This window comes from Cyprinodon tularosa, unplaced genomic scaffold (assembly GCF_016077235.1).
Source record: "Cyprinodon tularosa strain WSP-4 unplaced genomic scaffold, ASM1607723v1 ctg240, whole genome shotgun sequence".
In the NCBI taxonomy this organism is placed as follows: domain Eukaryota; kingdom Metazoa; phylum Chordata; class Actinopteri; order Cyprinodontiformes; family Cyprinodontidae; genus Cyprinodon; species Cyprinodon tularosa.
In genome coordinates this window covers 652,266-679,713 of record NW_024038897.1, presented here as the reverse complement: position 1 = coordinate 679,713, position 27,448 = coordinate 652,266, and the positions used below count along the sequence as shown (strand labels likewise).

Sequence of the window (27,448 nt, the reverse complement as noted above, 5' to 3'; positions counted from 1 at the left end):
GCAAGTAGGACGGCCTTATGTAAACAAATCACCAGAATGATTGACAATTAGGAGGACCAATTATTTAAATGATCCCCCGGAGAACGAACACTACACTATACTACTGTATACCACTATACCTTTACGTTTTGGAGTAAGAGAACAAAAAACGATTTAAAAAAACTGCCCAAATTAACCAAATTCCACTAAGTATTGTAAAAATGTTGCCGTTCTGCCACTGCAGATGCTGTTCCCTAGTTATCAGACAAACCTCTGAGAACCTCACCACTCAGCTCTACTGATTTTGTCTCAGGTTAAAGCTGTTTACTATTTAGATAAATCTAAGAGGACAAATTGATGCAGTGTATTTCACATCACCAGAGTTAGTTGATGATGAAAACAAAAGCTTAGTGAAGGTTTAATTTGCTTTTTTTTTTTCTTTTCCATTTTGCAAATATATTGTCCTTATTATTGGTCGTAGAATACATTTCCAACCAAACATCTAAGAGTTTGTTGTTGTAATGTGTCCAAATGTGAACAAGTACAAAAGATTAAATGCGTTAAAAAATGTTGAAATTAATGCTTGATTGTCTAAACCCCACTGTTAGTTTATGAAGTGCCTGTTTCACATTTTCACACCTAGAAATATTGTCATAATCTCATCTAAAATACAAAGATCGTGATATTTAATGTAGGTCATCAGTCTAGCTGAAAACAGGCTGCTCTGCCAGAAGCATCCAGGCTGATGAATGTGCTCTCCTTAAAAGGTCGAGGATGCAGGTCTGTACACCTGCTTGGCCAGCAGCCTCGCTGGAGAGGATGGAAGAAGCCACTGGGTCCGAGTGCAAGGTAACACAAGCAGTACTTTCTAAATCCTTCATATTCTTAGGACATAATGAATAAAGTTGAGAGGATGATGGCTGCTAAAACAGACATTTGCTGCTTCATTATGCTCAGAATGCACAGAGTGATTGATGGTTTTAGAATAATGATTCGGGTTTGATTTGAAATTTCTAAGCACATTTAATGTATTCCACCTTCTGTTTCATGTTATAACAAATGGATCCTTCTTTAAATTTTAATCTAACACATAAGGTTATTGTAAATAAAGCAAAGAGAAAAATTATTATCCTTCTTTCTTTGTTTTAGCCAATCTGTACCTAAGCTGCATTTCCGTTAACATCTTTATTTTTTTGTCCTTTTTCCATCGATTGTTTTAAGTTGAATTTAGACACATATTTTGCAGTTTTAACACTTAGTTGTGAAAGCCCCCTAACCTAACTCTCTAAATCCCTGAGTTCATAAATGCCTAAGGGTTTTTTTGTTGCTTTGATTAATTTGTTTTACTAAAACTATTTGTTTTTATATCACAGTCCCACCAACACTCCTAGGCTCCGGTGATGTAAAAACGGTGACCGTGCCGTTTAATGGACATCTGACCTTAGAGTGTTTGGCTGACAGTGACCCCCCTCCACATATAGACTGGTACAAGGATGATGCAAAGCTGCAGGTACAGAATCGACAAAATAAAAGCCTGAGAAAAAGATGATACTGAACTGCCTTTAACTTCTGTCTTCCTGTAACCTTAGCCTAACGGCCGTATCCAGCAGCTAGCAGGAGGTCAGTACCTGGAGATTCAGGAGGTGAAGCCTGAGGACAGTGGCCAATACAGCTGTGTAGTCACTAATATGGCTGGAAGCAATAGTCTCTTCTTCACTGTGGAGATTCTCTGTAAGTATAACAAAAAGATGATGAAACATTTTATGAACATAAAAAAAAAAAATTCATACTGAAAGTTTATCAGATTTCTCATGTGATTTAAAATGTTACTTAATACATTTATCTATATCTATATACTTTAGGGATATACCCTAATAGCCTGGGTGCCATTCCGAACTACGTCAGGCTAATACCCTAATATATTAGAGACATCTTTAAAGGCACAATGTGTAACTTTTGGCCACTAGGGGCGCTAGATCCGTAACTGCCAGTATTCTGCTTCTACTAAACATCTGTATCTGTGCATCTGTATGTAATGGTCCCTAGTTTTCTGACCCATATGCAGAACACATCATGGAGACAGGTACGGCAGATTTAAGATTGTTTATTTTTTAATAAAACAGCCTGCAGGGTGGCGGCAGGTGACAGTGGGCTGGGAATTGGAGCAAAAGCCTCACTGTAGCTCTATGACGATATAAGAGCCTGTGGCTGTAAAGGGATAAGCTGACCTGGCCAATGACGGATGCATGTTTTCCCAACTTACATAGGTGGTATTTCAAGAGCCTTGCTTGTAGCATTAATAGCGTTTAGCACCGTTTATTGGCCTGAGGAATCATTTAAAATAACTCATGTGTCAACTCTTTAGGTCACAAAGTCTGCATTGTGCCTTTAAGTCAGATAATCTTTTGACTTATTTCTTAGACCGCAGCTATAGAAAGTTTTTATGTATAAATTGATCAGCTTCTCACACTTACCGGTATCACAGCTATATTGCAAAATATCCCACAAGCTTTTAGATTAAGTGGAGCTAATCTGTGCACAACTATTTTTAAGTCTTGCCAAATTCAGTTTGATTGAGGTCTAAAGGTTATTGGGCCTCTTTTATCACATTAGTATACTTTAATCAAATGATTTCCAAATTTTCCCAAAAAGTTTTCACACCCCTTTAATCCCCCCCAAATTTAAATAGCATATTTCAATAGAATAAACTACAATCACTAAACTTCACGTGGCTTTAAAAGTGGGAGGTTTATAATAATAATCACAAAACTAACTATTTTAAAGAGTCATTGTTTTTCAGTTCAGCTATTCATTTTATGTTTAAAAGAAGTTTGACATAATTCAAAATTGCTATCTACATCTTTTTTTTTTTTTTGCATCTTGAAATGGGTAATGCGTAGAAATGCTTTCCTTTCTACCAGCCCCCTGCCGCCCACTAGCTTTAATCTAAAGTATTCTAAGGCTTTATAAAGGCTGTATGTTTAGGGTCGTCTTCCACCCCAGTCTCAGACGTTTGTTTGCCTATAATCATTCTTTTCCAGGATTTCCTGTATTTAGTTCTATCCATCATACTGTCCATTCTGAGAAGATATCCATAACCCTCTCAAAGACATGCATCTACATATTATAATCCCGATAACATGTCTAATGGTGGGAATGGAGTTTTTGGATTTATGGGTTATTAGTTGTGTCTCCCACCCATGTATTTCTGCAGTTACCATGATCCTCTTGGCTGCCTCTTTGATTAATGCTCTCCAAGCCAAGCCTGTCAGTTTCTGTGGGCGACCAGGCCTTAATATGGTTGCTAAATATGAGTCAGCTCTTTTTCTACGTCAAACTGCGAAAGCTTTCTCCCTGCCTTGCCTGCTGTCCTCCTTATGATGCTGTAAACTTACTAATGTTTCTGAGCAAACCTATAAAGCAGTTTTTTTGCACACTGGTGAAATCTTTTTACCATTAAAATGTTTGTAACAGAACCAGAGGTAAGGGGTTTGCATGTAAAATACCCACCACATGTATGAGATTTATTATTAATGTATTTATTGGATGAATGTAAAAAATATTTGACATTTTCCCTCTGATTTACTTATTACCTCTTTAGGTTCCCTCATTAAATAAATGTTAAAATCTAAGTATAAATACTTCTTTTTATGTGATCCAAATTCCATCATGAGTTTTTACATTATTCTTTAAAAGTCAAATATTTACTGATATGTATATTGTTCTTCTGGTTTATTAATGTTTATTTGTTGAATCAGGCTGTGATAAATGATGTTTCCAAGTTATAAAATAGTTTAAAATCAATAGCTCTTTATCTTTTATTCTAAAAGCTTGGTTGTTGGACATGATTTATGGGATCCCTATTAATCTGCCTATCAGTTTTATTTCTTTAAATCACTAAACATTGTGTATTCAAATTCTAACCCTGAATGGATTTTACATAATGATGCTTAATACGATCCTAAGAATCTAAATATGTCTACCTCTGCATCTGCAGTGCCACCAGTGATAAAGGAAAGCACCTCGTTGGTAACCGTTCATTTTGGGCAGGATGTGGTTTTACCTTGTGAAGTACAAGATGACTCCTCACCTTCGGTCATGTGGAGGAAAGATGGCTTCCCTGTGCCCAAGGATAACGATAAGTAAGTCCTAAGATATCCAGGCAAAGCGTATGTCACTTGCTGGAGCTTTAGACACACCAACTGTAGGTCATCTAAATGATTTGCTTTGAAACTGAGGGTTGATTTCAGGTACACAGTGTTATCTGAGGGCTCTCTGCGTTTACGTGGGGCTCAGCTGAATGATGCTGGTCGCTACTACTGCACTGTCTCCAACCAGGCTGGCTCAGATCGCCGTGCAATGGATCTGCGGGTGTTTGGTAAACACATCAGATGCAGTATCTTTGTTAATCTAGTACAGTTTTGTCTGTGATTTACATTTTTTGTGTTTTTTATAAATCAGAACAGAAAAAACCTGTAAAACGTATTTTCCCCTTAAATCTAAAGCCTTTCTATCTCTTTTTAGTTGGTCCTTCTATCAGTCCAGGTCCCATCAACATGACAGTAACCAGTGGAAGTAGAGCTGTGCTTAATTGTGAGACCACAGGTATACCGCCACCTAAAATATCCTGGAAGAGGAATGGAACTCCACTTGACGTTAACCAGCATCCCAGTGCATACAGGTCCATACAAAGCCGTGCTTCTTTTCACTTTTAATTTGACGTAAACCCACAGAGCTGAAGTTACAGAGTCTTGTTCTGCCTGCAGGTTACTATCCTCTGGATCTCTTGTTCTTTTATCACCATCTGACGAGGATGAAGGCTATTTCGAGTGTACGGCGGTCAATGATGTAGGAGAAGAGCGCAGGGTGATTGAAGTTATCCTCCAAGGTAATAATTTGGAGTGCTCTAACATATTCAAATTGTTGCTACAGACACTTCAATGCTTGACTTCTATTTTCCCCTTTAGTCCCACCTTCGATTGAGGATGACGTCACAACAGTGAAGGCTGTGAAAATGGCACCTGTGTCTTTGCCTTGTCGTGCACAAGGACAGCCTCAGCCCACCGTGACCTGGACCAAGGGAGGAGCCAAACTGGGCAACAGGGGAGGAGGTTACCGTGTCCTTCCCACTGGTAAGAAAGTTGGATTAATTCGCTCTTTAGCAGGCTTTAGCCAACCTTAAACAGAGGGGGTGGACTCAGATTTCAACTTTCAAAAACCTACAATTCAGCGATTGAGTTTATTCCTTCCCGCTATCACAGCAACACCACCCCCTTACAGGGGAACAGAAGACCTCGTCTGTCTAGCCTGGCCAACAATTCCAGTAACGACCCCCATTTCAGAGACATAGACAGGTTTGGGGTATTACAGGTTAACAAAGGAACCAAACGACCCCCATTGCAAAGGGATGGACCCGTTCGTCAGGTTCAATAAGCATGTTGTCTAAGCCAAAACAAGGCGTTGTTTTTGGTCCACTCTATAAAGTATCAAACTCAATGCTATTTCTGAATTTTTTTAATTGAAAAGCTTCCTGGATTCTTTGGAAACAAAGTCCAGTGGATTGTTTTTTTTACTTTTTTTGAATGACTTTGACCTGGATGACAGAATCTTCACCAGCATTTCGACAGTGTGAGATTCCCATCGAATAAATCATTTAAGATAAAAAAAGACATTTAGATAATGTATGATACAGAAAAAAAATATTAATTCAGCCAATAAAACAAATTTTCTTTTTTTAATAGTTAGAAGAATGTTGATTTAAGTGTAATGCTATCTTTAAACAGATAAGAGATATTGTTATTGCAGTTATAATGTAGAAAAGTATAGCAATGCTTGGTATTGTTATGAGTTTCGAAAATTATTTAGACTTAAAAAGGTATAAAGAATACATGGTGCACCCAATAGTATTACAGTGCTTTGTGCTCAGCATTGTGTAGCAATGAATGGGGGAGGGGAACATTGCATTAGCCGATGCTCCATATGGCCATAAAAAACATATAACTTTATATGGGATTTCATCATTAAAAACCTAAATCGTAGGAAAAACAATGTAAAATGCAACCGTTACTTTTTAATAGTCATAACTACAACTATTCATCCAAACCACACATTTCTCAAAAATGAATAGTCCAGAGAAGCTCTACAGTACAGAATAATAAAAAAAAATTACATATACATAATTGTTTCAGGTCCAAAATATATAAATATTTACTTGTCCAAATGATGGTAATCCATCAGAATGAAAGATTATACACCAATAGGACAAGTAATGTGAAGCTGTGTGAGAGAAGTTGCCAGATCCTTTTAGCAGCATGATAAAGATCACAAATGGCTTCTTTTTAGCATTAAATTATTATATGTAAATAAAAAAAGAAGAGCAAAACGTGGGTGAATATCGGTCCAGCTTTTGAGCATTGTTGCCGCATTAACAGAGCAAAAGGGTTAAGAAACCATGCAGAGGTTGCTGCTTTTTTTCTGAATAGCTGAGTTAGATGTTTAGCATTAGTATTTGCAGAGTTGGCATCCAGGCAACCTTGGTATACCTTGATAACTCCATGTCTGTTCCTCAGATTTCTTTGCTCCTTGCATTTTAAAAGTTGTTGTACTGATATGATGATCCTAGAGGATTATACAGGATTCTTTCTCTCCATATTGATGCAGGGGTGTTGGAGATCACTGCTGCTTTGCCGAGTCATGCTGGCAGATACACATGCTCAGCCCGAAACCCTGCAGGAGTGGCTCACAAGCATATCTCTTTGACAGTACAAGGTAGGTTCTGATGGACCTGAGGCCAGGCATCATGTAAAAATACTAGATGGATTATTATGGAATATACAGTGGCAGGTCACTTGTAAAATAAAGTTTCCCTTTTCATTATTCTAGAACCACCAGAGATCCGGCCAATGGCGGAGGAAGTACAGGTACTGTTGAATCATGGAACCGTCCTTCCCTGCGAAACTCATGGATTCCCCAGACCATTAATCACCTGGCAGAGAGAAGGTGTTCCTATAGCAGCGGGTGAGAAGAACATAAGAATTTTCTTTAACAAACTCAGCTGGAATGTACTGCCATTGAAAATCATTTTAACATAATTTTTACTTTAACAATAGCATTCCTTCCACTGCCCTCACAGGATTGTTATTTATTCTAATTGAACTGATTGGGCTTGTGTCTCTGTTCCAGGCCACAGGCTGGCTGTTCTCTCCAATGGAGCTCTGAAATTCTCTCGCGTGACTCTTGGAGATGCTGGGACCTACCAGTGCCTCGCAAAGAATGAGGCAGGTGTAGCTGTAGCAAGAACCAAACTGGTCCTTCAAGGTAAAAGGGACTCCTGGTTTCAAGACTGTATTAAATTAATAATTGAATGAATGCCTTGCTGTCACAGTAGATATGCCATCTGCAATTACGAAACACACAATCTTATAGGCCGTCTTTAAAGGAAATTTATAAATTCACTCTCCTGCTTTCTCTCCCAGTTCCACCGGTGCTGAGTGTGCCTCGAAATGACTACATCGCTGTTTTAGGCCAGCCCATCAGTCTGGAGTGTGCAGCTGATGGTCAGCCTCAGCCTGAAGTCATTTGGCATAAAGAGAGGAGGCGTTTGGTTGACGGTGCTCATACACGCATATTTTCAAATGGAACTCTGGCTATTGCTTCCACACAGCGCAGTGATGCAGGAATCTACACATGCACAGCTAAAAACCTGGCCGGCAGAGTTACCCATGATATTAGGCTAATCATTCAAGGTGGGATGAGGCTTTGTTTATCTCCACCTGGTGTTGTGTGTGAGTTATAACAAATTAAAAGTACTTCTGTTTATTGTATTTCAGTTCCACCCATGATTGCGCCAGCTCAGACAGAGCTGTCTGTCATTCAGGGGTTTCAGGCTCTACTGCCATGCGCAGCTCAGGGCTTACCAGCACCTAGAGTGTCATGGGAGAAGGATGGGGCTGTTGTCCTAAACCTTCTTGGCAAATTTACCATCCTGCGATCTGGAGAGCTGATTATCGAGAGGGTGGAGGTAAGACTTGGTTTCATTGGTAGTGTCCTCTAGAGGTGGGCAGAGAAATCGGCCAGTGACAGGAATCTCAGAGTTTACAGCTTGATTGGACTGACCAAGTGATGAGAAATTAAAATTCCAACCGTATCAATATCAGGAAACAAATGAGAACTAAGCAGTACATTGTTAAACTGAAGACACCTCAGCGTGGAAGTTTTTACTGAGTGAATAAAGCTTAAAATTTTGTTTCAGCAGTATCAACAAGATGTTCAGAAAATACTTTCTGCTAATTTCCTGACAAAGCTGTGATTTTTTGTGTAGAGAGTGGATATTTTTTTTTTGCAGAAAACTGGAAGATGGAAGAAAAACTAAAAATAACTACTTTTAAAATAAAGTGAATGAGCTGTGGGAAGCCAATAAAAAAAATTTCTGTTCATGTCAGAGGCTATGTTTTCTAAGAATACACAGAGAGAAGCTGTTTAATTGTTTTCTTGTAATCTAAGCCCCCGTGTTCATCCAGCTATACCTATAAGATTGATACGCTAACATACAGATTAGGGTAAAGTAATGTGAAGTTTTCAGTCCAAAGCAATGTCAGCGTGTGGCGCAGGGAGCAGGAGTCAAACCGACAACCTTCTCATTGGCAGGTTAACACTTCTCCAACTGAGCAACTTTTTCTGTGGCTGTCCTGGGAGAATGGGAAAATACCAGGTTCAGTTCCAGGCCCCCCACCCCCAAAATGACAACTTTGTATTATTGTATTATTATAATTTTGTCATAGTTCTTATTATGATTAGAGTAGTTATTTTACAGCAATTTCAGTAAGAAGTTGCCTATTAAAGTAAGTTTAAAATCACTGTCCATCCTAAATCCAAGATTTGTGACTGAGGACCTAATATGTGTCACTAGGGGGCCAAGATTGATGGAGAGAGATTAACATGCTCCACTAGTTCCAAACACAAGTACCTCTGTCTTTTCTTTATTAAAATGCGGGTAATTTAGTACCATCCAAGCTTTGGTATCCCCAAGAGATAATAAAAGTGGTTTAATTGACCAGCCATCACTTGGTTTGGGCACATAGATTTGGCAACCATCAGTACAGCAGTGGAAGAAGATGCCATATTTTCTAAAATTGGAACCCAGGTGGGGGAGGTCCAAAGAAAACAGCAAAGGTCCCGAAATTGAGCCCTGGGGAACCACACATGACAGTGGAGCAGAAGCAATTTCTACTGAGAGTGTTCTGCCAGACAGATAGGACCTAAACCAGTCCAAAGCAATGCCACCAATGCCTACTCTGTTCTTTTGGCGAGACAGTAAAATACTGTGATCAACTGTATTAAAAGTAGCTGTTAAATATAATAAAGAGTAACACAACAGAGGATTGGGTTTGTTAAATTAAGCCACCTTGCACATGTCCAGTGTCCAGCAGGCTGAGGTATTTCATAAAAATGAAAATAATGTATTCTATATTCCTTTGTTTTTTTTAATTTATTTGATTTAAAATGGTAATTGAAAATCAAAACTGTTTCCCATTTCTCTACATTAAAGAAAAAAAAATCATTTACATTTTCAATAAAAAATAAACTGAACGAATGATACATGGATTTAGCTGCTTGGAGAGGAATTGGTTTTGACTCTTTTCTTTTCACAGCTGGAAGATGCTGGTACATTCACATGTGTGGCCACCAATGCTGCAGGCTCGGTGAGACGCGACATCCACTTGTCAATCAACACCCGGCCTGTCTTTAAAGAGCTGCCAGGGGATGTAACCCTGAACAAAGGACAGAGTCTGGCCTTATCCTGCCACGCTCAGGGAACACCTCCTCCCACCATCTCCTGGACTTTCAACAACAAGCTGTATAAAGGTACTATCTGCTTATTTATCTTGGTTAATTACAGAATCTGGGTTCTGAATCTATTTTAACTGTTACAGCAGCCATCACAGATGAGGCAGGGAGGAGCTCGGTCCTCATTGAGAATGTGACCTTAAACGACGCTGGGACCTATGTGTGCTTAGCAGAGAACAGCGTGGGCTCCATTAGAGCTCTCTCGTTTGTTCGTATCAGAGGTGAGATTTTAATCAAGGAATCTTTTGACTTTAATAACTACTGAATAAATCATAATTTACTCACCTGCTGCGTTATTTTTTCTCTGCCCCATTCAGAACCACCAGTATTAAAGGGTGAAGCCCACACATCTCAGACGGTTGTCCAAGGTGGAGCTGCAATGCTTGACTGTCCGGTTCATGGAGACCCCAGCCCTGTCCTCCGCTGGCTGCGAAATGGAAAGCCTTTACATCGCCTCCTCCGGATGCAAACGCTCCGCAACGGATCTTTGGTCATTTACAGCATCACTGTAAATCCAACTTCCTTATCTTCTATTTTTTAACTGTAAATAGAAAAAAAGTGTTCTCTGATCAATGACATCAGTAAAAAAAAAAGGAGATTGATGATGACTGATTAGAGAAGAGTCAAAACTAGAGTCAAACCAGTGTGTGGCTCATTATCTACACGGATAACTCTTTATATAATTTTCCCACGTCAACTAAAGGAGTCAACAGAAAACTGTTTAATGTTAAAAAGGAAGAGTCGGTCAACAAAGTATATTCAACGGATCATTATCTATACCTAAAACTTAATACGTTTGCAGTGATTTAATGTATTTAGCGTTCAGTAAAAATTTGAAAACAATAATTTTCATCTTGATGACTGAGTCTGAGAACGGCCATTTTTGCCCAAATATAGTAACACCTCACTCCTGCCATCTTCTGGCAGTCACATCACGGTGCGGTAAGCCTAGCGCCATTCTCCCCGCTTTACAAGCAAAATCAATGGGAACTACGAGACACATCTGCAATCAACAAGAATTATTTAAGATTTCCAGAGGACTTCACCATTGCAATTCACCAGAGTTATAGTTAAACTGACAATGCCCACGTGCATGGCAGTTGGATAATGTAATGCATCGGTTAAAAGTAAAGAAAAAAAAATTCCTTTCCAATTCATTATCCTCCATGGACTCATCGGTTCATCGTTGGATTGCCAACTTGAAGAGGGAGGATATGCCATTGAACTTCTGGCCAGAGAAGAAAACACATAATATGTAACCAACATTTCGTTTTCTAGATGATAATATTGGATTGGATAATAGCGCGTTGTGAAAAACATCAGATACAGGACTGGGACTTGATCAACAGCCGATACCGCACTGTGACGTCACAAACCCGTAGGTGGCAGTATGCTCTTTGACAAACACGGATGCCTCCAGTAAAGCACATTCAAATGAACATCACTCTTACTTAAATACAGTTATCATTTATTGAACAGTATGTAATAATTGCATATTTAAAGTACTTTCAGAAGTTTGTATTTGGAATATAACCAGACTTTTCCTTTAAGAGATTAAATAGACATTGAATGTCAAACTGCTTCTAAGTGTCAACAGATGTTCTTCCGGGGAAGAGAGTGATCTTAACAAAACCAGCATTTAAGAGGAAATCTATTGCATCCAGGTGCCTTTTAATGCAACTGGCTGACCCGGCAAGAGTGAATATGGACCAAACTGACACATTCAGACAACCAAACTGTTTTATGGCAGATAGGTAAAAGCAGATTGATTGAGCAGAATGATTCACAGATGCTTTGTATGAATTTTTCCAATCACATTAATTATTGTTACTTAAGTTTAAATAATTAGGCCTTCCTCAACAAACATGGTATCATTTATCCAATTTAAGCTTCATTTGCAATCCCCCTGGGTGTAGGGACAGTTTGTGACCGCCCTGTGGTGTCCCTGCTCTCATCCAAATCAGATTCAGTTCAGACAGAGAGGCTAACAGCATTAGCCAAGGAGCGATGTGAAGAAGAGGCCGCTGCATGCTGCCAGACTCGCCCCGCCTTTGTTCATCTGTAACCTTGTTATAGTCTGTAGCTGCAGCTGTAATTGAACAGCCTGCAGCTGAGACTCCTGCAGACGGATGGCTGCCCTTCCCACAGAGGACTCTAATGTCAGCTTTCCCCCTCCCTAGACAAACGCTGTCCGTCATGAGAACTTAATCGAATAAAACCAGCTGCTCCACTGAACATGTCAACCTTTTCCCTGTTAGTTTTCTTTCTTTGTAAAAGTAACTGACTTACAGAGAGTGTTGTTTTGAAGGATTGCTGTGCCAGTATAAGATGGTAGAATAAGGACTGAGGGAAACCTTTTTCATAAACTGTTCGATCCACAGGCTGCAGATGAAGGAGAATATCAATGTGTGGCGGAGAGCGAGGCTGGAAAAGCTGAGAGGACCATTACTCTCAAGGTTCAGAGTAAGTTCAGATCATTTCATTTCACAGATTATGCTTTGAATAAGAAATAAGCTACTGTATTATTTCATTGTTTCACTTTATTAAAGATGAAGGTAGCTTCATCTGCAAAATAACTGTACAAAATAAAATAAAGGTAAAGTAACATTCACACCACAAAAATACAGTTGATTATGTATAATAAGTTTAAAAAGCAAATAAACTAATCTGAACATAATGTGTACCTAAGCTTACATGCGCAGCATAAAAAGTGGAAACACTAACACCAAGGCAAGGTGAGATTAGTTTTATGGCACAATTCAGTACAAATACTGAATCTAAAGAGTACACATGAATTAAATGAATTAAACAATAAAATGGAAGTATAAAAGCAAAATAAATGCAATTAAAGATAAAAACATGATTAAAACAGGTAGTAAATAAAACATATAAAACTAATAATACCTCAGCTAACAGTTTAACTTTAGAAGGTCACATAAACAAATGGGTTATTATCTTTGTATGAAAAGAACTCAGGCTTTCAGTATCTTTACAGTCTTCAGTTTGTTCCAGATGAGTGGAACATAAGAACTAAATGCTGCTCCTGGACTAAATCCTACTCTGTACACCCAGAACTAGAACCTGTCAGAGTTCTGTCCTCTATTTAAGTTTATTTTTAGTTCCTTTGTGTTTGTAGTTGTTTTCTAGCAGTGTTTTGTTCTTAAGTTACTCTCTGTTGCCCCCTTGTGTTTGTTTCCTTTCCCCTTGGCTTCCTTCTAGTTGCTTCCGTTCACACCTGTTCCTTGTCAGCTCATTAGTCCAGTCTTTGTTTTGTCTCCTATATATACTCTCCCCGTGCAGTTCCTCAGTGCTGGTTCCTCATCTTTTCCTGGCTCCTCATGTTTGTTTTCCCTGATGTCTCCTAGATTCTATTTTTTTTATGTACTTCTTTTTTTGGGATTTTTGGATTCCTGCCCCAGTTGCTTAATTAAATCTACAAAACTCACCTCTGCATTTGGGTCCAACCGTGGGCCCAACCGTGACAGAACCTGTTCTAATTAAGAATAAAACGTCCAGTTTTAGACGCGACTGTTATTAACAGCTGCATATTATCAGACATAAGAAGCCCTAGTAACCGCTAATAACAGCCATTTAATTGTTGATCACATCCAGTCACATCAGGGAAGTGGTGGCCTGATGGTTAGGGCATAGAGCTTGGAATCATGAGGTTCTGAGTTAGAGCCCCACTACCACCGTCTGCCACTCTGAGTCGCTGATCAAAATACCTTTAACTGCTCCCTGGGCTCCCCACAATGGCAACTCACTGCTCCCCAAGCGGATGGGTTAGATGCAGAGAGTTCATTCAGTTGCTCTCTACTGACAGTGTAATGACAATAAAAGCTGGGGAAAAAAACCAACTAGTGTTAGAATTGTGCTGGTTGTACAAATTTAAATCTCCTTTAAAGTAGAATGCATGCTTTTGTTATATTTAGATTTAAACTCCAAACTCCCGTAGTTATCAGCTGTAAGGAGAAAATGTTCTAATATACTATTCCTATAGCCAGTCACTATACCATTGATAGCGACTGGCTAAGGCTATGGGCCAATGAATATCCTTCATTTTCATTTTTCTAGCTTTATCTTTTTAAATCCTTCAACATAAAACTCTTTCGCTCAATTGCCTTGTGTTTTAGTATGTTTTTAGTCCATGGCACTTTGTCTGACTCACATTTAACTGTTATGTTAGTATCTTATATAAAAGATAAAGCTACCAAAATGAAAAAGAAGGATAATTTCATCCATAGCTTTAGATAATACTATTCAAGGGCTTGGAGGGGATTATATTAAAAATAGTATTTTCTCCTCTGCATCTAGCCATAACACAGATTTGTGTATTTTTTACTTGAAAAGAGATTTTGGATTTGAAACACCTCACCTATTCATATGCGGCTCATGCATCATACATTTTGAGGAACTTTTAACACATTTAAATAGTTCATGGTGGAGCTTCTGACAAATCAGAGTAATATCTGCACCATTTACATCTTAAGTTTTTGCATAAAAAAGTCTGATCAGAATTTGCAGTCTCAAAATGTTGTCATGATTTTTACTTACCGTTACACTGAATAAACTGCACACATTTCCATACCTCTTTTGGATATAACATTTTTATCTCTGCCAAGGAGATTATGTTTTTAGGGGTGTTTGTGTTTGTCTGTCTGGCTGTCCATGTACAAGATAACTTGAAAAGTTATGAACGGATTTTAATGACATTTTTACCAGAGGTGCGCCTCATACCAAGGGACAATCTGTTAAATTTTAATGATGATCCAGACCATAATCTGGATACAGAAATTTTTTTTAAAAGGATTTTCAAACATTGTGAGATTGTTATTTATGGAGGAAAGAAGCAGTTCCTTTCTAAACCAGAGGATGGCAGCAGTGACTATTGACAGCTTCAGCATCGGACTCCAAAAGTCATGATCCAGACCTGCGACTTTTAGCTTTAGTTGTATGTCACACTATGAGGCAAAATGTGCTGCTTGGCAGAGGTTTGCACTCTCTGGGTGCTTTTATAGTTTTATAAAGAGCTTCTTATAAATTCCTTTATAATTAATTGACTGTAAACTGTAACTGTACTAAAATTGAATCTTGTCTGATTATACTTAGAATGATGTTATCACTGAATATAATATAAAAATCTGATATTTCAGTTCCTAAATAGAAGCTGAACAGCAGACATTTTCTAGTAAAAACAGTTTATATACACCAAGCATTGTCTTGATAGTGCTTAGATAGATCATTTTCAGTCTAAATATATTTCCAGCACCAGGCATGATGATAAGGCCAAAGCTTATATCCAGAAATATTTCTTAACTATGGTCAATATGATATAAACAATATAAAGGCATCTGAAAAAAACTGCAAAGAAAGCCCAACAACAAATACAATTATGTAACTTCCGAATGTTATTATGCCAAAACCATGAAACTCCTCTAATACAAAATTTTTGAAATTATTTTATTTTAAATAAAAGAAATCTTCAGCTATTTTCTAGCCTTAAGCTCAACAGAGGCAATGCACATTTAATCAGGTGATTATCTGGCCTTCCTCACATTCCTCAGTCCATGGCTTCTTTCAGTTTATTTGTCTTTTCCTCCTTTATTTGTTTACAAATCACTATAATTAATTAACAAAACAACTAATAACTGATCACTAGCTCTGAAAATACAGACTGAATACCCCCCATTTTTACAAAAATGTCACTTTTGATAAGCCTTGACAGTTCAGGCAGCAGTCTCTCCCTCTCTAATGTAGTAAATGGAGGATACTCCAGCTGGGGGGAGTGGGGTCCATGCAGCAGCTCATGTGGCCAAGGTGTTCAAGAGCGGATCAGATTATGCAACAATCCAGCACCAGCTAATGGTGGCCGCCTCTGCAGCGGACCGAGCACCGATTCTAGGAAATGTCAGACTGGTTTGTGTCCAGGTAGTGTTGACAGTACTGTTTTTATTTCTAACATAAAAATGTATTTTAAAGTGGAAAAACTGATAAAAACGAAAAAACAAATCATATTAATCTTGATTTTTATGCTGACAGGTGAGGTTCCACGCAAGACTAGAGGCAGTCTGATAGGGATGGTGAATGACAGAGAGTTTGGTGTGTCCTTCCTGGAGGCCAACATCACAAACAACGAGGAACAAGGCACCAGCACTTTGGAGGCACGCCTTGACAACATCCCTCCCACAGTGGGTGAGTCACGCTTCATAATGTACCAGACTTTCATATTTTCAAAGGCTCTGTTCCAGCAGATCACTCTTTTCATTCGACCTTTTGTGTTTTTCTATGTTGGGATTTAGAAACTGTTTGTCATAATTCCTGATGATTAATATGTTCTGATGGAAACAGGCTCTATTAGGACAGAATAAAGCATTTTAGGCTTTTGTCTGTTTTTCATACAGACATGCTGTTCTTACTAGTCATTATTAAACACTTGGAAAAATATATGAAGCATGAGAAAACACATCTATAATTTCTTTGTTAGGTGAAAAGGGAAAAACATGTTTTGAATGCTGCCCTCATTTTTTTTAAAGGTATAGTGGAGAATGTTCTTTTTCTGGTTGGATCATCAAAACAAGTCATCCTCCTAATTGTCAATCATTCTGGTGATATGTTTATGTAAGGCCGTCCTATGTGCTCTTCGCCATTTTCACTAACCGGTGCTGAATGTGACATAGTGGAACAATTGCAAATCTTCTTTTGAAAAGCTTGCATGGGTGATGCAAGCAGCAACTTTTAAACAGAGCATGCACGAGGAAAAATGGGCTTGTGCACGCTCTCGCACGTGTTTAATAGGCGTTCCTTCTCGTGAGTGGGTACAGGGTTGTTCATGTGCATTTTTTTTAAAGTGCAGAGGGCAGTTCTTTTCAAATAATCAGAAGATCCTCCACTATACCTTTGAACCTTGCTGTTTCTCTGTGGTCCAGTAACAGATAAAGGATAAATGTTTTTTTTATAGGCCCCTTTCTGCAGGTTCTGGTGCCTGTTTTCACTCCCATCTATTGGACCACTGTGCTTCAAAACGAAGCCACCAGAAATGGGTTCTCCTTTACGCAGGGTCACTTCAGACAGGAGTCTCAGTTGGAGTTTGAAACTGGTAAGCTTTGGCTCCAATCAGACGTTCACATGTTTAACATTTTTTTTGAATTATTGAAATATTAAAATAACATTAATAATATAAAAAAAAGAATGTTAATTGAATGAATGTTGAATGTTAGAACTTTAACTATACAGTCTTATGTTTACATTACTGTTTTCCATCACAATGTTTTTTTTAATTTTTTTTATCACTGCTGCTTACCTTATCAAGGCTGCACTTTAATAAATGAAATAGTCTAGAGAGCTGTTCTAAACGAAATTTCTTCTTGTTTACAATTGTGTATACATAATGACTAGGTCTATATGTTTGATAGAAAAGGTCATCAGAACTTTATAAGAGGTTGGTATGTTTTAGATACAGGATACCGTGCCTATTTTACAATTCATTTTTAAATCATTAGTTGCTAAAATAAACAGATCGATAAAGTTCTGTTTTACCTAATGATCACTGGTTTGGTTTTTGTTTTAAACATTCTTTTCACTTTTCCTTCAACTATTTGAGATCATTCAGCATTTATATTACTGTTCTTTAAAAAGACAATTAGCATTTCCAAAACAATTATTTTATGGCAGTGATTTCAGTGTTTATTAAATCACATTTTAATTGAAATATATTATAACATAATTACCACGTTGCCGCATAAAAACAGAAAAAAAAAAATTTCCTGCTCTTTACTCTTCATTTGTAAAAGCAGCCAGCAGATGGCAGCACTCACTACCTTGAACAATCTCAAAGCTTGTTTGAGAAGCATTATTTTATTTGATCCTCACAGGAGAGATCCTCCGTCTGACCCACGTCGCCAGAGGATTGGACGCTGAGGGAGTTCTGCTGATTGACATTGTAATCAACGGCTTCGTTCCACCGTCGTTATCGTCATCCCATCTGGGTCTTCAGGTATGCTTGTTAAAGTGATTATGTGTATCCAAAGAACTCAATTATAGGATCATGAGTTTCCTTTACATGACTCCACTAAATTACATTTCTTCATACTTCCGGTCTGGCCTGATTTCACCTTCCTCTCACAGGACTTTGATGAGTCATATGTGCAGACGGGCCAAGGACAGCTGTATTCATGGTCATCACAGACCCACCAGAGAGGAGGCAGTCCCATGGTGCTGCGCTGTAATCACACCATCGTTTACGAGGGCCAGGAGGAGCGCCAAGGCCCTGTTCTTCAGCTGCTCAAGGTTTCCGGAATAAACAGTGCCTATAACATGTTTACTCTCAGTTTGGACTTCCATATCACTACCAGCCTCCTCGTACCAGGTCTGGAAAATAAAATTGAATACGTTCACCTCTGAAATGTCCTATATCCTATGAATTAGTGGATTTTAGATGTTGAAAAGGTTAACTGATGTTTGATTTGTTTTGGTAGATGGTTATGAAGACACATGTCCTAAAGGCTTTAATATAGACACAGCCTCCTACTGTGCTGGTATGTCTTTTTTCCTTCTTTATGTTTAATTCTTGCAACATTTATATGTGTCTTTATCTCGATTATTCAGCACTAATAATGTAACAAACTGACTCCATTTTAGATGAAGACGAGTGTGCGCTGCAGTCTCCCTGCTCACATACATGCAACAATATCATGGGAGGGTTTACCTGTGCCTGTCCCTCTGGCTTTACTATCTCTACAGAGAGCAACACATGCAATGGTGAGACACTCAATAAGCCACAGGCTGATTCATTGTTTAAATTCTTTACTTGTTTCTTATCATTCTGTTGTTTTGTTTGATAAATCCCACCCAGATATTGATGAATGCTCCCAAGGCTCCCACATGTGCCACTACAACCAGCAGTGCGTCAACACTGTGGGGACATACCGCTGTCAGGCCAGATGTGGACCGGGATTTAAGCCCAGCATCACAGGAACCAGCTGTGAAGGTCTTAAAGCTATCCATTTATTAATTTGTATTTTTTATGCAGCCTTACTTAATTAAGAAGATAAAGAGATACAACAAAATACATTCTGGCCATTTTCTGGTCTACCATACCAGGCAGACACAAAACTAAAAACAAGATATATATAAAAACCAAATGGATGACATATAAAACATAATTACAGAGGTTGGCATGTATAAAAGAGACAATTGTAAAATTGGAACAAATGAGGTTTGTGCTTGTGGGACAAGGAGACTTATAAGGATGCTGGAGGATATACTGTTTTAATGATGGGGGCTATTAGCTATACTATGAGCCTTTTAGAAATGAAGAAATACCAGCAGATTTGCCTATAGAGTATAGAGAAATAGGACGACTCAACAAGGAGTAGAGGTGGCAGTGGTGAGTTAAATAAAGCCCCACTAGCACTGCTAAAAAAAAAAACTTTGTCTAAGCTCATTGTATGTTAGTGACTTAAAGCTCTTTTCTCATTTTTAAAATCAAAAAATGTTTTTTTTTTAATCTTTTATATTTAATTTCAGGTCTGATACACATCTAGTTTGTTATAGGTTTGTTAGAGAACATAATATATTGTAAACCACCAGCATCATAAAGAATATGGTAAACAGCAGACAGGTCATACTGTATATATAGTTCTAGACGGGTTTAATGAATGTATTAAAACAATAAGGTATTAAAACAATAACCTGAGCAGACATTCACAGCTAAAGAGGATATCCGATCCTTAAGGAAGAAAAAAAAATGCCTGAAGAAGACCACTTTTAATATTGGGGAAATGGATGGTAAACAGTTGTGGAAGAAAGCTTAAAACAAAGTTAATACAGTGGTGTAAGTTCAGCTTTTAGCAAGACAACAGCCCTGAACACACAAGTGTTTTTGAGTTTTTTTTAACAAAAAAACCCTGCAAAAATATCAGTGATATTTTCATATGCCCTAGAAATAGCTGAAAATTGGCATGCAAAACCTTTTGTACTTTTATTTGTTGAAAATAATTGGACAACCGCATATTTTCCTTTCATTTAACAGCTTTTCTCTCATTTTTACTGGTCAAATAAGCTCTTAACCCTTTATAGGGCAAGTTACTGTTTTCGATCACTTAAATACTCCTTACAAATGGATTCCCCCTCCATCCCTCAGTGAGGTTTAGAAGCACAAGATCTACATCCAGCCATTCAGCAGATACTGCTGCATGGCTGTACATCTTATTTTGGCATTTGACCAATTATATGAACCCTTGAATAATTTATTAACTACTGTAAATTAAGTTGAAAAAATTGTCAAGAGAAAAGGTAAAAAGCTAATTGAAAAGTAAAAAAGTTAATAAGCCTAGTTAACAATTATATATAGGTTTATAAACTTAAAAATGTAAGTGCCAGTATCAGCATTAATGCCTCTAAGGTTATGTTGTACCAAAAAAAATGTGTTTCTTTTACTCTCAGTTTTCTTTTTCATGAATTTCATGTTGAAGCACTTTTGTTATTTACTTTTGCCATCAGAATATCCATATTTTTTCATTTACAAATATGCGTTAAAAGGTAATAAGGTCTTGTCTTGGAGTCCAAAAACACTATTACACTTCAAAAAATGGAAATCTAATTAAGTAGTTTTTACTTAAAATAAGTGCATTTTTCCTCTAATTGAGGACGAAAGTGAGCCACTTTGCCAATGGAAAAAGACAATTTACATTTAAAATGAGAAAAAACAATTGCATTGTCTTATTCAAGTTCATATTATCTACTTATCTTATTTTAAGAGAAAATATACAAATTTCATTGGCAAATCATAATATTTACCTACTCAAATTAAGAGTAAATAAACTTAATTTAAGACAGTTTTATTTATTTCTAGATCGTTTTTGCAGTGTAGCTTGAAATTTTGATTTTAATTTTGAGTGTAAAGGGTTTATATCTAGATCTAGAGTTTTAACCAGACAAATGTGAAATAATTCAGGTTGCATAAATACTGTTAGAAGGCACTGTATATATGGACAAAGACCAATGAAACCTGTCATGACAAATGTATGTTTCAGACGTCGATGAATGTCAGGAGTCTGCTATCTCCCCATGCCACCATAAGTGCCTGAACATTCTGGGTTCCTACCGTTGCATCTGTCATCCTGGATACCAGCTGTCAGGACATCGCTGCATTGGTCAGTCAGTTCACTCTTTTTTTCTTTTGATGTTGCATTTAAAAGTACTTGCTTTTGGTTTGAAAACTAAAATTTGGAAAATGTTTGAAAGATAAATTAGTTTTCTTTTCACATCAGCATACTGTACACAGAAGCCTCATTTTTTGCCTCATCAAACTGGGCCTCATCAATGACTGCAATCTGCCAGTCAAGGAGGGGAACTGAAATGACTTAAAATTTGCCACAGTTAAACAGATGTTTTTTTTTTCTAATGCTAAATGTAGTTTTGGTTTGGTAGTGGGAACTGATTCGCACAACTAAAGAACTAAGATGACCCAGGGATGCAAACGCTGTGCAAATACATGATTTCAAAACATCCTGCAAACACAAAAATTAGACTAGCAAAAACAAAAGAGCAAACACAAAGACAAAAACTACAAAGAGGATAAATGCTGCATTCATATGAAGTACATAAATGATAAAACACGAAACATATGCAAATGAAAAATACTGCAAGTAGCACAAACATCAACTCATGTGACCCTGAGTAAAATCATAACAGGATGCTCAGTGGTCTCAGACAGCGGTAAAGTGACGCTCCAGGTAACGTAATTCATCCACTGCTGAATTCAACACTGTTAAGTTACACACAGTAGGTTAGTTTTTGAGAAGAGCATCCCAAGGAGCATCAATACATGCTATGAGCTGACTATTGACTTGAAAAATCCTTTAATGTCTAACTAAGCTAAAACTTGGGTCAATAGTTGCACAAGTTTCTTCCATCTGCCCTAACCCCTAAATCCCCCAATCACTAAATAGAGAAGAGACTATATAGTGAACTCAGTAAACTGAGCGTTCAGACAGATGATTACTACGTTTTGCTCCCCATTGGTCACGTAACTCCGCCTCCCTGCATGGTTTGTCACAGCTGTCACCATACTGTAGCTGTCACTACTTGACAGCGAGCTGCTGTCACAACAAATCCCATGATGCTTTGCGAGGAGAGCATTCCAGCATATTTCTGCTCATTTAGTGACCATGATCACTACTTTTCACGGTGCATTGTGGGAAATTTCGAGTCCACTACTTTTTCATCCACTAGACGTTAGGACACTATTATATGACACCGATTAGGACGGACATTCGTAGACAGCCAGCATGTCTTTACTAAGGGCCTGGTCCCTTGTTAGTTGATGATTGTCTCCCCCTATTGGTCTGGGGCACCTATGTTAGGCTGAGCTAGTTTGCAGCTAATGTTAACTTGCCATTGGTTTTGCTACTTGCAGCATTTTTTCATTTGCATGACTGTTTTTTTTTTTGCATTTGTGTGCTAGTCTAATTTTTTGCAGGACATTTTTGAATTTGCTGTAAAAGTAAGTATATTTGCACAGTGTGTTCACCATTCGGCCACCTTAGCAAATGTGTGTTGCTTACAAACAATGGAGAAAAAAAGCTGGGAGGCAGCCTTTGTTTAATCTTGAAAACACATTTTTAACTATACATCATTATAACGTAGATATCAAAAATGCAACTGTATTACTTAGCAATAAATAAAAGGCAAAAACTAAAAAAGTCACATTTTTTAGACTGAAATGCAGGATATCGTTGAGGGATTTAAAGAAAAAATGGAACGATTTAAAATTTACCAAAAAGGTTATGTTGGCAGAAATGTTGTCATATACAGTAAAGTGTTTAAGTTGCGGCATGAAGAATTGAGCTTTCTGAATAGAATATTTTACAAAGAGAATAAATGTGTGCATCAGGAATTTACATAATTAAGTTAAAACATTATAATGTTTTCTGGAAATAAATTTTTTCTACATAAAAGTCAACAAGGAAAGTAATTATTAAACCCACTAATAGGCTCACTGGAAGATAGATACATTTTCCAAACTATTAATATGACCTTAATGAAAGATGTACCGTATAAATCAAACTGTTTTAACATGGAGTAGTTGAACAAATGTTACTGTTTGGTAAATGTACGGTTGCCATGGTGAGTTTTGATCCCACTCCTGTCCAGCAGTCACAGTTTTTCAATGTTGGATCCCGAGTGTTTTAGTTTTTTAGAAAAACAAACCTACTAACCCAGTCTGTTAGTGTTAAACTCCAGGTGCGTCATGTCTCCGGCTTTACACCTCTGCTATAATGACATGATTTAAACAGTTGAGAGGAAATGTTTCCACTTTTCCAGACATCAATGAGTGCATGAGAAACGTGTGCCCAGCGCATCAGCAGTGCCGCAACACCGACGGAGGATATCAGTGTTTTGACAGCTGCCCTGCGGGAATGACCACAGCAGAAAACGGGGCCTGTGTAGGTCAGTGAGCGTCACACTTACAAGTCACAAGGGATGTGTCCATCAGTAATTTTCACATTACAATACCAAGCTGAGTCATTTAAGAAAATAAGTGCATCTTACATGCTGAAAAAACGTGATAATTTAAGGTGTTGTAAAAAACTGCCTCTTCTATTACACTTAGAAATCACATTCTGAACCCTGAAGTATCAGGATTTTTTTTTTTAACAAAACCACAGGTCCTACATACAAAATAGCACATTTTCATACAATATGGCATTTCCCCTCTACTGGAAACTCAAGTTAAGATCTTCAAACATAAACATTTCAAGACACATATTTAGAACCTGCTTTTTTTTTTTTTACTAAAGAACATTTAATACAGATAAAAAGTTTACCAGAAGGCTGGATCAATATGAGATCAGATGAAGTAGTGGCTCTTGTTCAAACTTCCTTTTTGGATCAGTCTTGCCTAGATTTAACAGGAAAATACCTCAGAATCAGGTCTCTAAATGGTATAGAACCAAAGTATAGAACCAGCTGCAGGTGTTTGTACTACACCTATTGCAAAAGTTACAAATAAGGCCATCAACACATTCAAGAAGTAAAGAGAGTACGTTCATGTCTTTTTGCACAAATACATGGTAGAGTCTGACATTACTAAGGTCCATCTATAACACGCAACAACCGGCGGAATTTAAAAGGAATGTTTGGGTTATGTAGACTGTCTGTCCCTCAGGAGATCTAAAAATTATTTTCCAGAATAGATCCTCAAAACAACCACAGTGTTTATTACTGAGATTTCATAGTTCCAGCAGCAGAAGAGACGGGAAAGAAAACAACTTTTTTGTTTATATATAATTACAGTTTAACTGTTTCTAAAAATGTTAGTTTTGAGGACGAAATAGAATTAAAAGAAGAGAAAAGTTTAAACGGAATTTCTTTAAAATCTTAAAGAACTGTTTGTCACATGTTTGTTTTTTCTTTTTAGATATTGATGAGTGCCAGGATGGAAGTCACATGTGTCGCTACAGTCAGATCTGTCAGAACACCGTTGGAGGGTACGGGTGCATTTGTCCCAGAGGTTACAGATCCCAGGGAGTTGGGCTCCCGTGTCTGGGTAGGTTTTTTATGATTGTCTTTTTGACACAAACCTTCCTTTACAAAGGATCCGATGTGAAATCTAAATTTTTCTTTTATCTTTAGACATTGATGAATGTTCGCAAACACCAAATCCTTGCGCGCACCAGTGTCGTAACATCCCCGGCAGCTTCCGGTGTCTGTGCCCCCCTGGGACTCTGCTCCTGGGGGACGGACGCTCCTGTGCAGGGCTGGAGCGGGGCCAAATCTTCACTAACGGCACCAGAGTCAGGGCCAGGCTCCACCCTCAGCTGGTGTCATCCCTCGGTAGACCGATCTTCTCCCGCTCCAGCGGAGTATCTCGCATTACCAGGCAGAGCTGTCCTGTGGGCTACACCAGCAGAGATGGTACATGTGTAGGTGAGTTGGAGCAAGCACTTGTTTTCAGGAAGCCTTGTGCAGCTTTAAAATGCATTCTCAACACTTTTGTATCATTTTCTGCAGACGTTGATGAATGTTTGTTAAAAAAGCCCTGCCAACATGAGTGTAGAAATACCATTGGCAGCTTCCAGTGTCTGTGTCCTCCAGGATACAAACTTCTGCCCAACGGTAGAAGCTGTAAAGGTTAGCGCTTCCCGAATCACACTGCTTGATCCATCCTTTAGCCCCTTTTTGAATAACAGATAACTTGTATCTCCTCTCTTCAATAGACATTGACGAGTGTGTTGAACAAGGAATTCAGTGTGGACACAGTCAGATGTGCTTTAATACCAGAGGGGGATACCAGTGTCTGGATACACCCTGCCCTGCTTCCTACCAAAGAGGAGGACGTCCCGGGTAAAAATAACTTCTACTCAATTATAAGAAAAAGTACTTCACAGATATACTAAAGTTTAACACTAGAAGACATCTGTTTTGTTGTTGTTGTGTTTAGAAACTGTTACCGCTTCAGTGTATCAAAATATGTCCAAAAAACAATTGATGAATGTCACCTTTGCCAGTATTACGAAGCACTATATGAAAGCTGAAGTCAGAATTAAGCGCTTTAGTGGTCATAACATTGAAATTTGGATCCATGACCAGAAAACTCCCTGGATGTTATTCCCTTTGAGAAGAAATTGACAGTTGACATAAACTTGATCCATTTCCCTATAAAAGCCCTTAAAACTGCTTGAAATGTTTGTTATTGAACATTAAATCATCCCAGAAACATCTGCTAAAGAGCTCCAACAGCATTAAAGCTCTAAGTCTGGTGTCAAGTGTTTTCCTCAGTTTAAACCTTTTGGCCTAATCTTTACAAACACATTACATCTCTCCTCTTTCTTAATTGCTTTTGAAGGACCTGTTTTAGGCCCTGCTCTCTGGACTGCGCCACAGGAGGCTCTCCTCTGCTCCTGCAGTACAAGCTGCTCACTCTTCCCTCTGGCATACCGCCCAATCACAACGTGGTACGACTCTCTGCGTTTTCCGAGTCTGGCATCCTGCAAGAGCGTACCTCCTTCTCCATACTTGAGCAAGTATCGGTTACGGGCGTGACGGGACGAGTGTTTGACATCAAAGACGAGGCGGGCCGGGGGATCATCTTCACTCGGCGGGTTCTGGATAGACCCGGGCTAGTGAGGCTCAAGGTGCAGGCCACCACCATCTCAGAACAAGGTCGCATAACGTACCAGAGCATCTTCATCATCTACATCTCCATCTCAGCGTACCCCTATTAAACCCAAAGGTTTCTTTACAGATGACTCTGTCCTGCCACCAAAAATCAGATCATGTAAAGAATCTCTGACTGAGTTTTTCTAAACCGAAGGAGGATTTGACTTCAGAGACTGTGGTGAAGATGTCTGGTATACGTATGGCCTTAATGGGAAAGAAGCGAGAGACTCTCCTATACAAACCAAATGGGAAAACATACCTGTAACATAATTTAATCTCCATTTACAATCTGGATGATTTTTTTTCCCTCCAGAATTTTCTGTCAATCCATTGTTTTCTTACTTGATGATTGTGTTTTATATCCATCCAGGTTGGTACAGAGATATTTCCACAGCTATGGCATGTTTAATGCCCTAACCTCCCCCTTCCCCTATATTATTTATTAAAGTCATTTGAAAAGATAACTGCTTCGAACAAATCTTAGCAACATGGGGTTTGAGTTGTCATAGATCCACTGGTTTACCGGCACATTCTTTTGTTCTTTTTTTACACTCCTTTTTTTCAGATTTGCCCTAACAGAAGTTGATATTTTGAATGTTACTGAGGTATTTTGAGTTTGTGTGATTGGTGTAAATGATAAAAAAGGCAGTTTAAAAACAAAAACAAATTATAAGATAATCCACACTACATTTAACTAATCTGGGGCCAGAAATGAACAAGAGAACTCACCTGAATTAACATTGATTGTTAATGGATTTATCTACAAATTAAAGGCCTCTGTTGCTGTAATTGCTTTGAATAGCTGTACAGATAAATGTTTTTTTTTCTACAGTAATGTACCAAAATTATCCCTGTTTATCTCGGTTTCCGCAAATTTATTTCTCGGTTTTATCAGGTTGGACCTTCTTATGCCTTCAGAAAGCCATAAATTCATCAAAGTGCCGAAACATTCCTTTGAGATTTGTCTACACTGTAAATGAAAGTGTTTTTCCAGTAACAGCTGAAACCAAGATAAATGCTTGCAATAAAGGGAATTAACAGGTCTTGAAGGGTTTCTCTCTGCACTGCTTTTCTAGCCGGTTTTGAAACACATCATTACTGAGATCCTAATATCATGGCAGCCCTACTGTCTATCAGCTCGAACCAGCTGGATCCCTCCACTTTGACATCAACAAGGTTTTTCTGTTATGCACACAAACTGTTGCTCAGTGAACATTATCAGGACATTCCCAGCAATAAACAGTAATGTGTCAAAATCTAAGTGGCTGTTCCAGAAAATATCAAACCAGCCCGTTTGGCAGTAGCAACCATGTTCAAAGTAACGTAAATCTCCCTTTTTCCACAATCTGAGGCTCTGAAATTCAGTAAGTTTTCCTGCTCATGTTAAGAAGCATAAATGCATTGAATTGTATATATATATATATATGTATATATATATATATATATATATATATATATA

At 38.1% G+C, this 27,448-nt stretch overlaps 1 protein-coding gene across 2 annotated transcripts in view; it reads left to right on the top strand.

Annotated features, from left to right (window-relative positions):
- Positions 1–27,038, top strand: part of hmcn2 (hemicentin 2) — an 81,164-nt gene extending 54,126 nt beyond the window's left edge. Inside the window, exons 50-81 of one of the 2 annotated variants that reach the window (XM_038287578.1) lie at positions 747–828; positions 1,353–1,489; positions 1,569–1,710; positions 3,977–4,121; positions 4,230–4,357; positions 4,504–4,660; positions 4,746–4,867; positions 4,947–5,111; positions 6,640–6,747; positions 6,862–6,996; positions 7,162–7,296; positions 7,455–7,724; positions 7,809–7,999; positions 9,630–9,843; positions 9,915–10,046; positions 10,143–10,333; positions 12,207–12,288; positions 15,583–15,753; positions 15,865–16,017; positions 16,784–16,921; positions 17,697–17,818; positions 17,950–18,190; positions 18,300–18,359; positions 18,463–18,582; positions 18,677–18,811; positions 20,859–20,978; positions 23,152–23,277; positions 24,248–24,376; positions 24,463–24,756; positions 24,841–24,960; positions 25,047–25,173; positions 25,676–27,038. In XM_038287578.1, the coding sequence (XP_038143506.1) occupies positions 747–828; positions 1,353–1,489; positions 1,569–1,710; positions 3,977–4,121; positions 4,230–4,357; positions 4,504–4,660; positions 4,746–4,867; positions 4,947–5,111; positions 6,640–6,747; positions 6,862–6,996; positions 7,162–7,296; positions 7,455–7,724; positions 7,809–7,999; positions 9,630–9,843; positions 9,915–10,046; positions 10,143–10,333; positions 12,207–12,288; positions 15,583–15,753; positions 15,865–16,017; positions 16,784–16,921; positions 17,697–17,818; positions 17,950–18,190; positions 18,300–18,359; positions 18,463–18,582; positions 18,677–18,811; positions 20,859–20,978; positions 23,152–23,277; positions 24,248–24,376; positions 24,463–24,756; positions 24,841–24,960; positions 25,047–25,173; positions 25,676–26,054 (4,971 nt within the window). In that variant the 3' untranslated portion in view covers positions 26,055–27,038. Of the gene's footprint in view, positions 1–746; positions 829–1,352; positions 1,490–1,568; positions 1,711–3,976; positions 4,122–4,229; positions 4,358–4,503; positions 4,661–4,745; positions 4,868–4,946; positions 5,112–6,639; positions 6,748–6,861; positions 6,997–7,161; positions 7,297–7,454; positions 7,725–7,808; positions 8,000–9,629; positions 9,844–9,911; positions 10,047–10,142; positions 10,334–12,206; positions 12,289–15,582; positions 15,754–15,864; positions 16,018–16,783; positions 16,922–17,696; positions 17,819–17,949; positions 18,191–18,299; positions 18,360–18,462; positions 18,583–18,676; positions 18,812–20,858; positions 20,979–23,151; positions 23,278–24,247; positions 24,377–24,462; positions 24,757–24,840; positions 24,961–25,046; positions 25,174–25,675 lie in introns of both variants that reach the window. The other variant, XM_038287577.1, reaches the window with a different exon arrangement.
- The last annotated feature ends 410 nt before the right edge of the window (positions 27,039–27,448 follow it).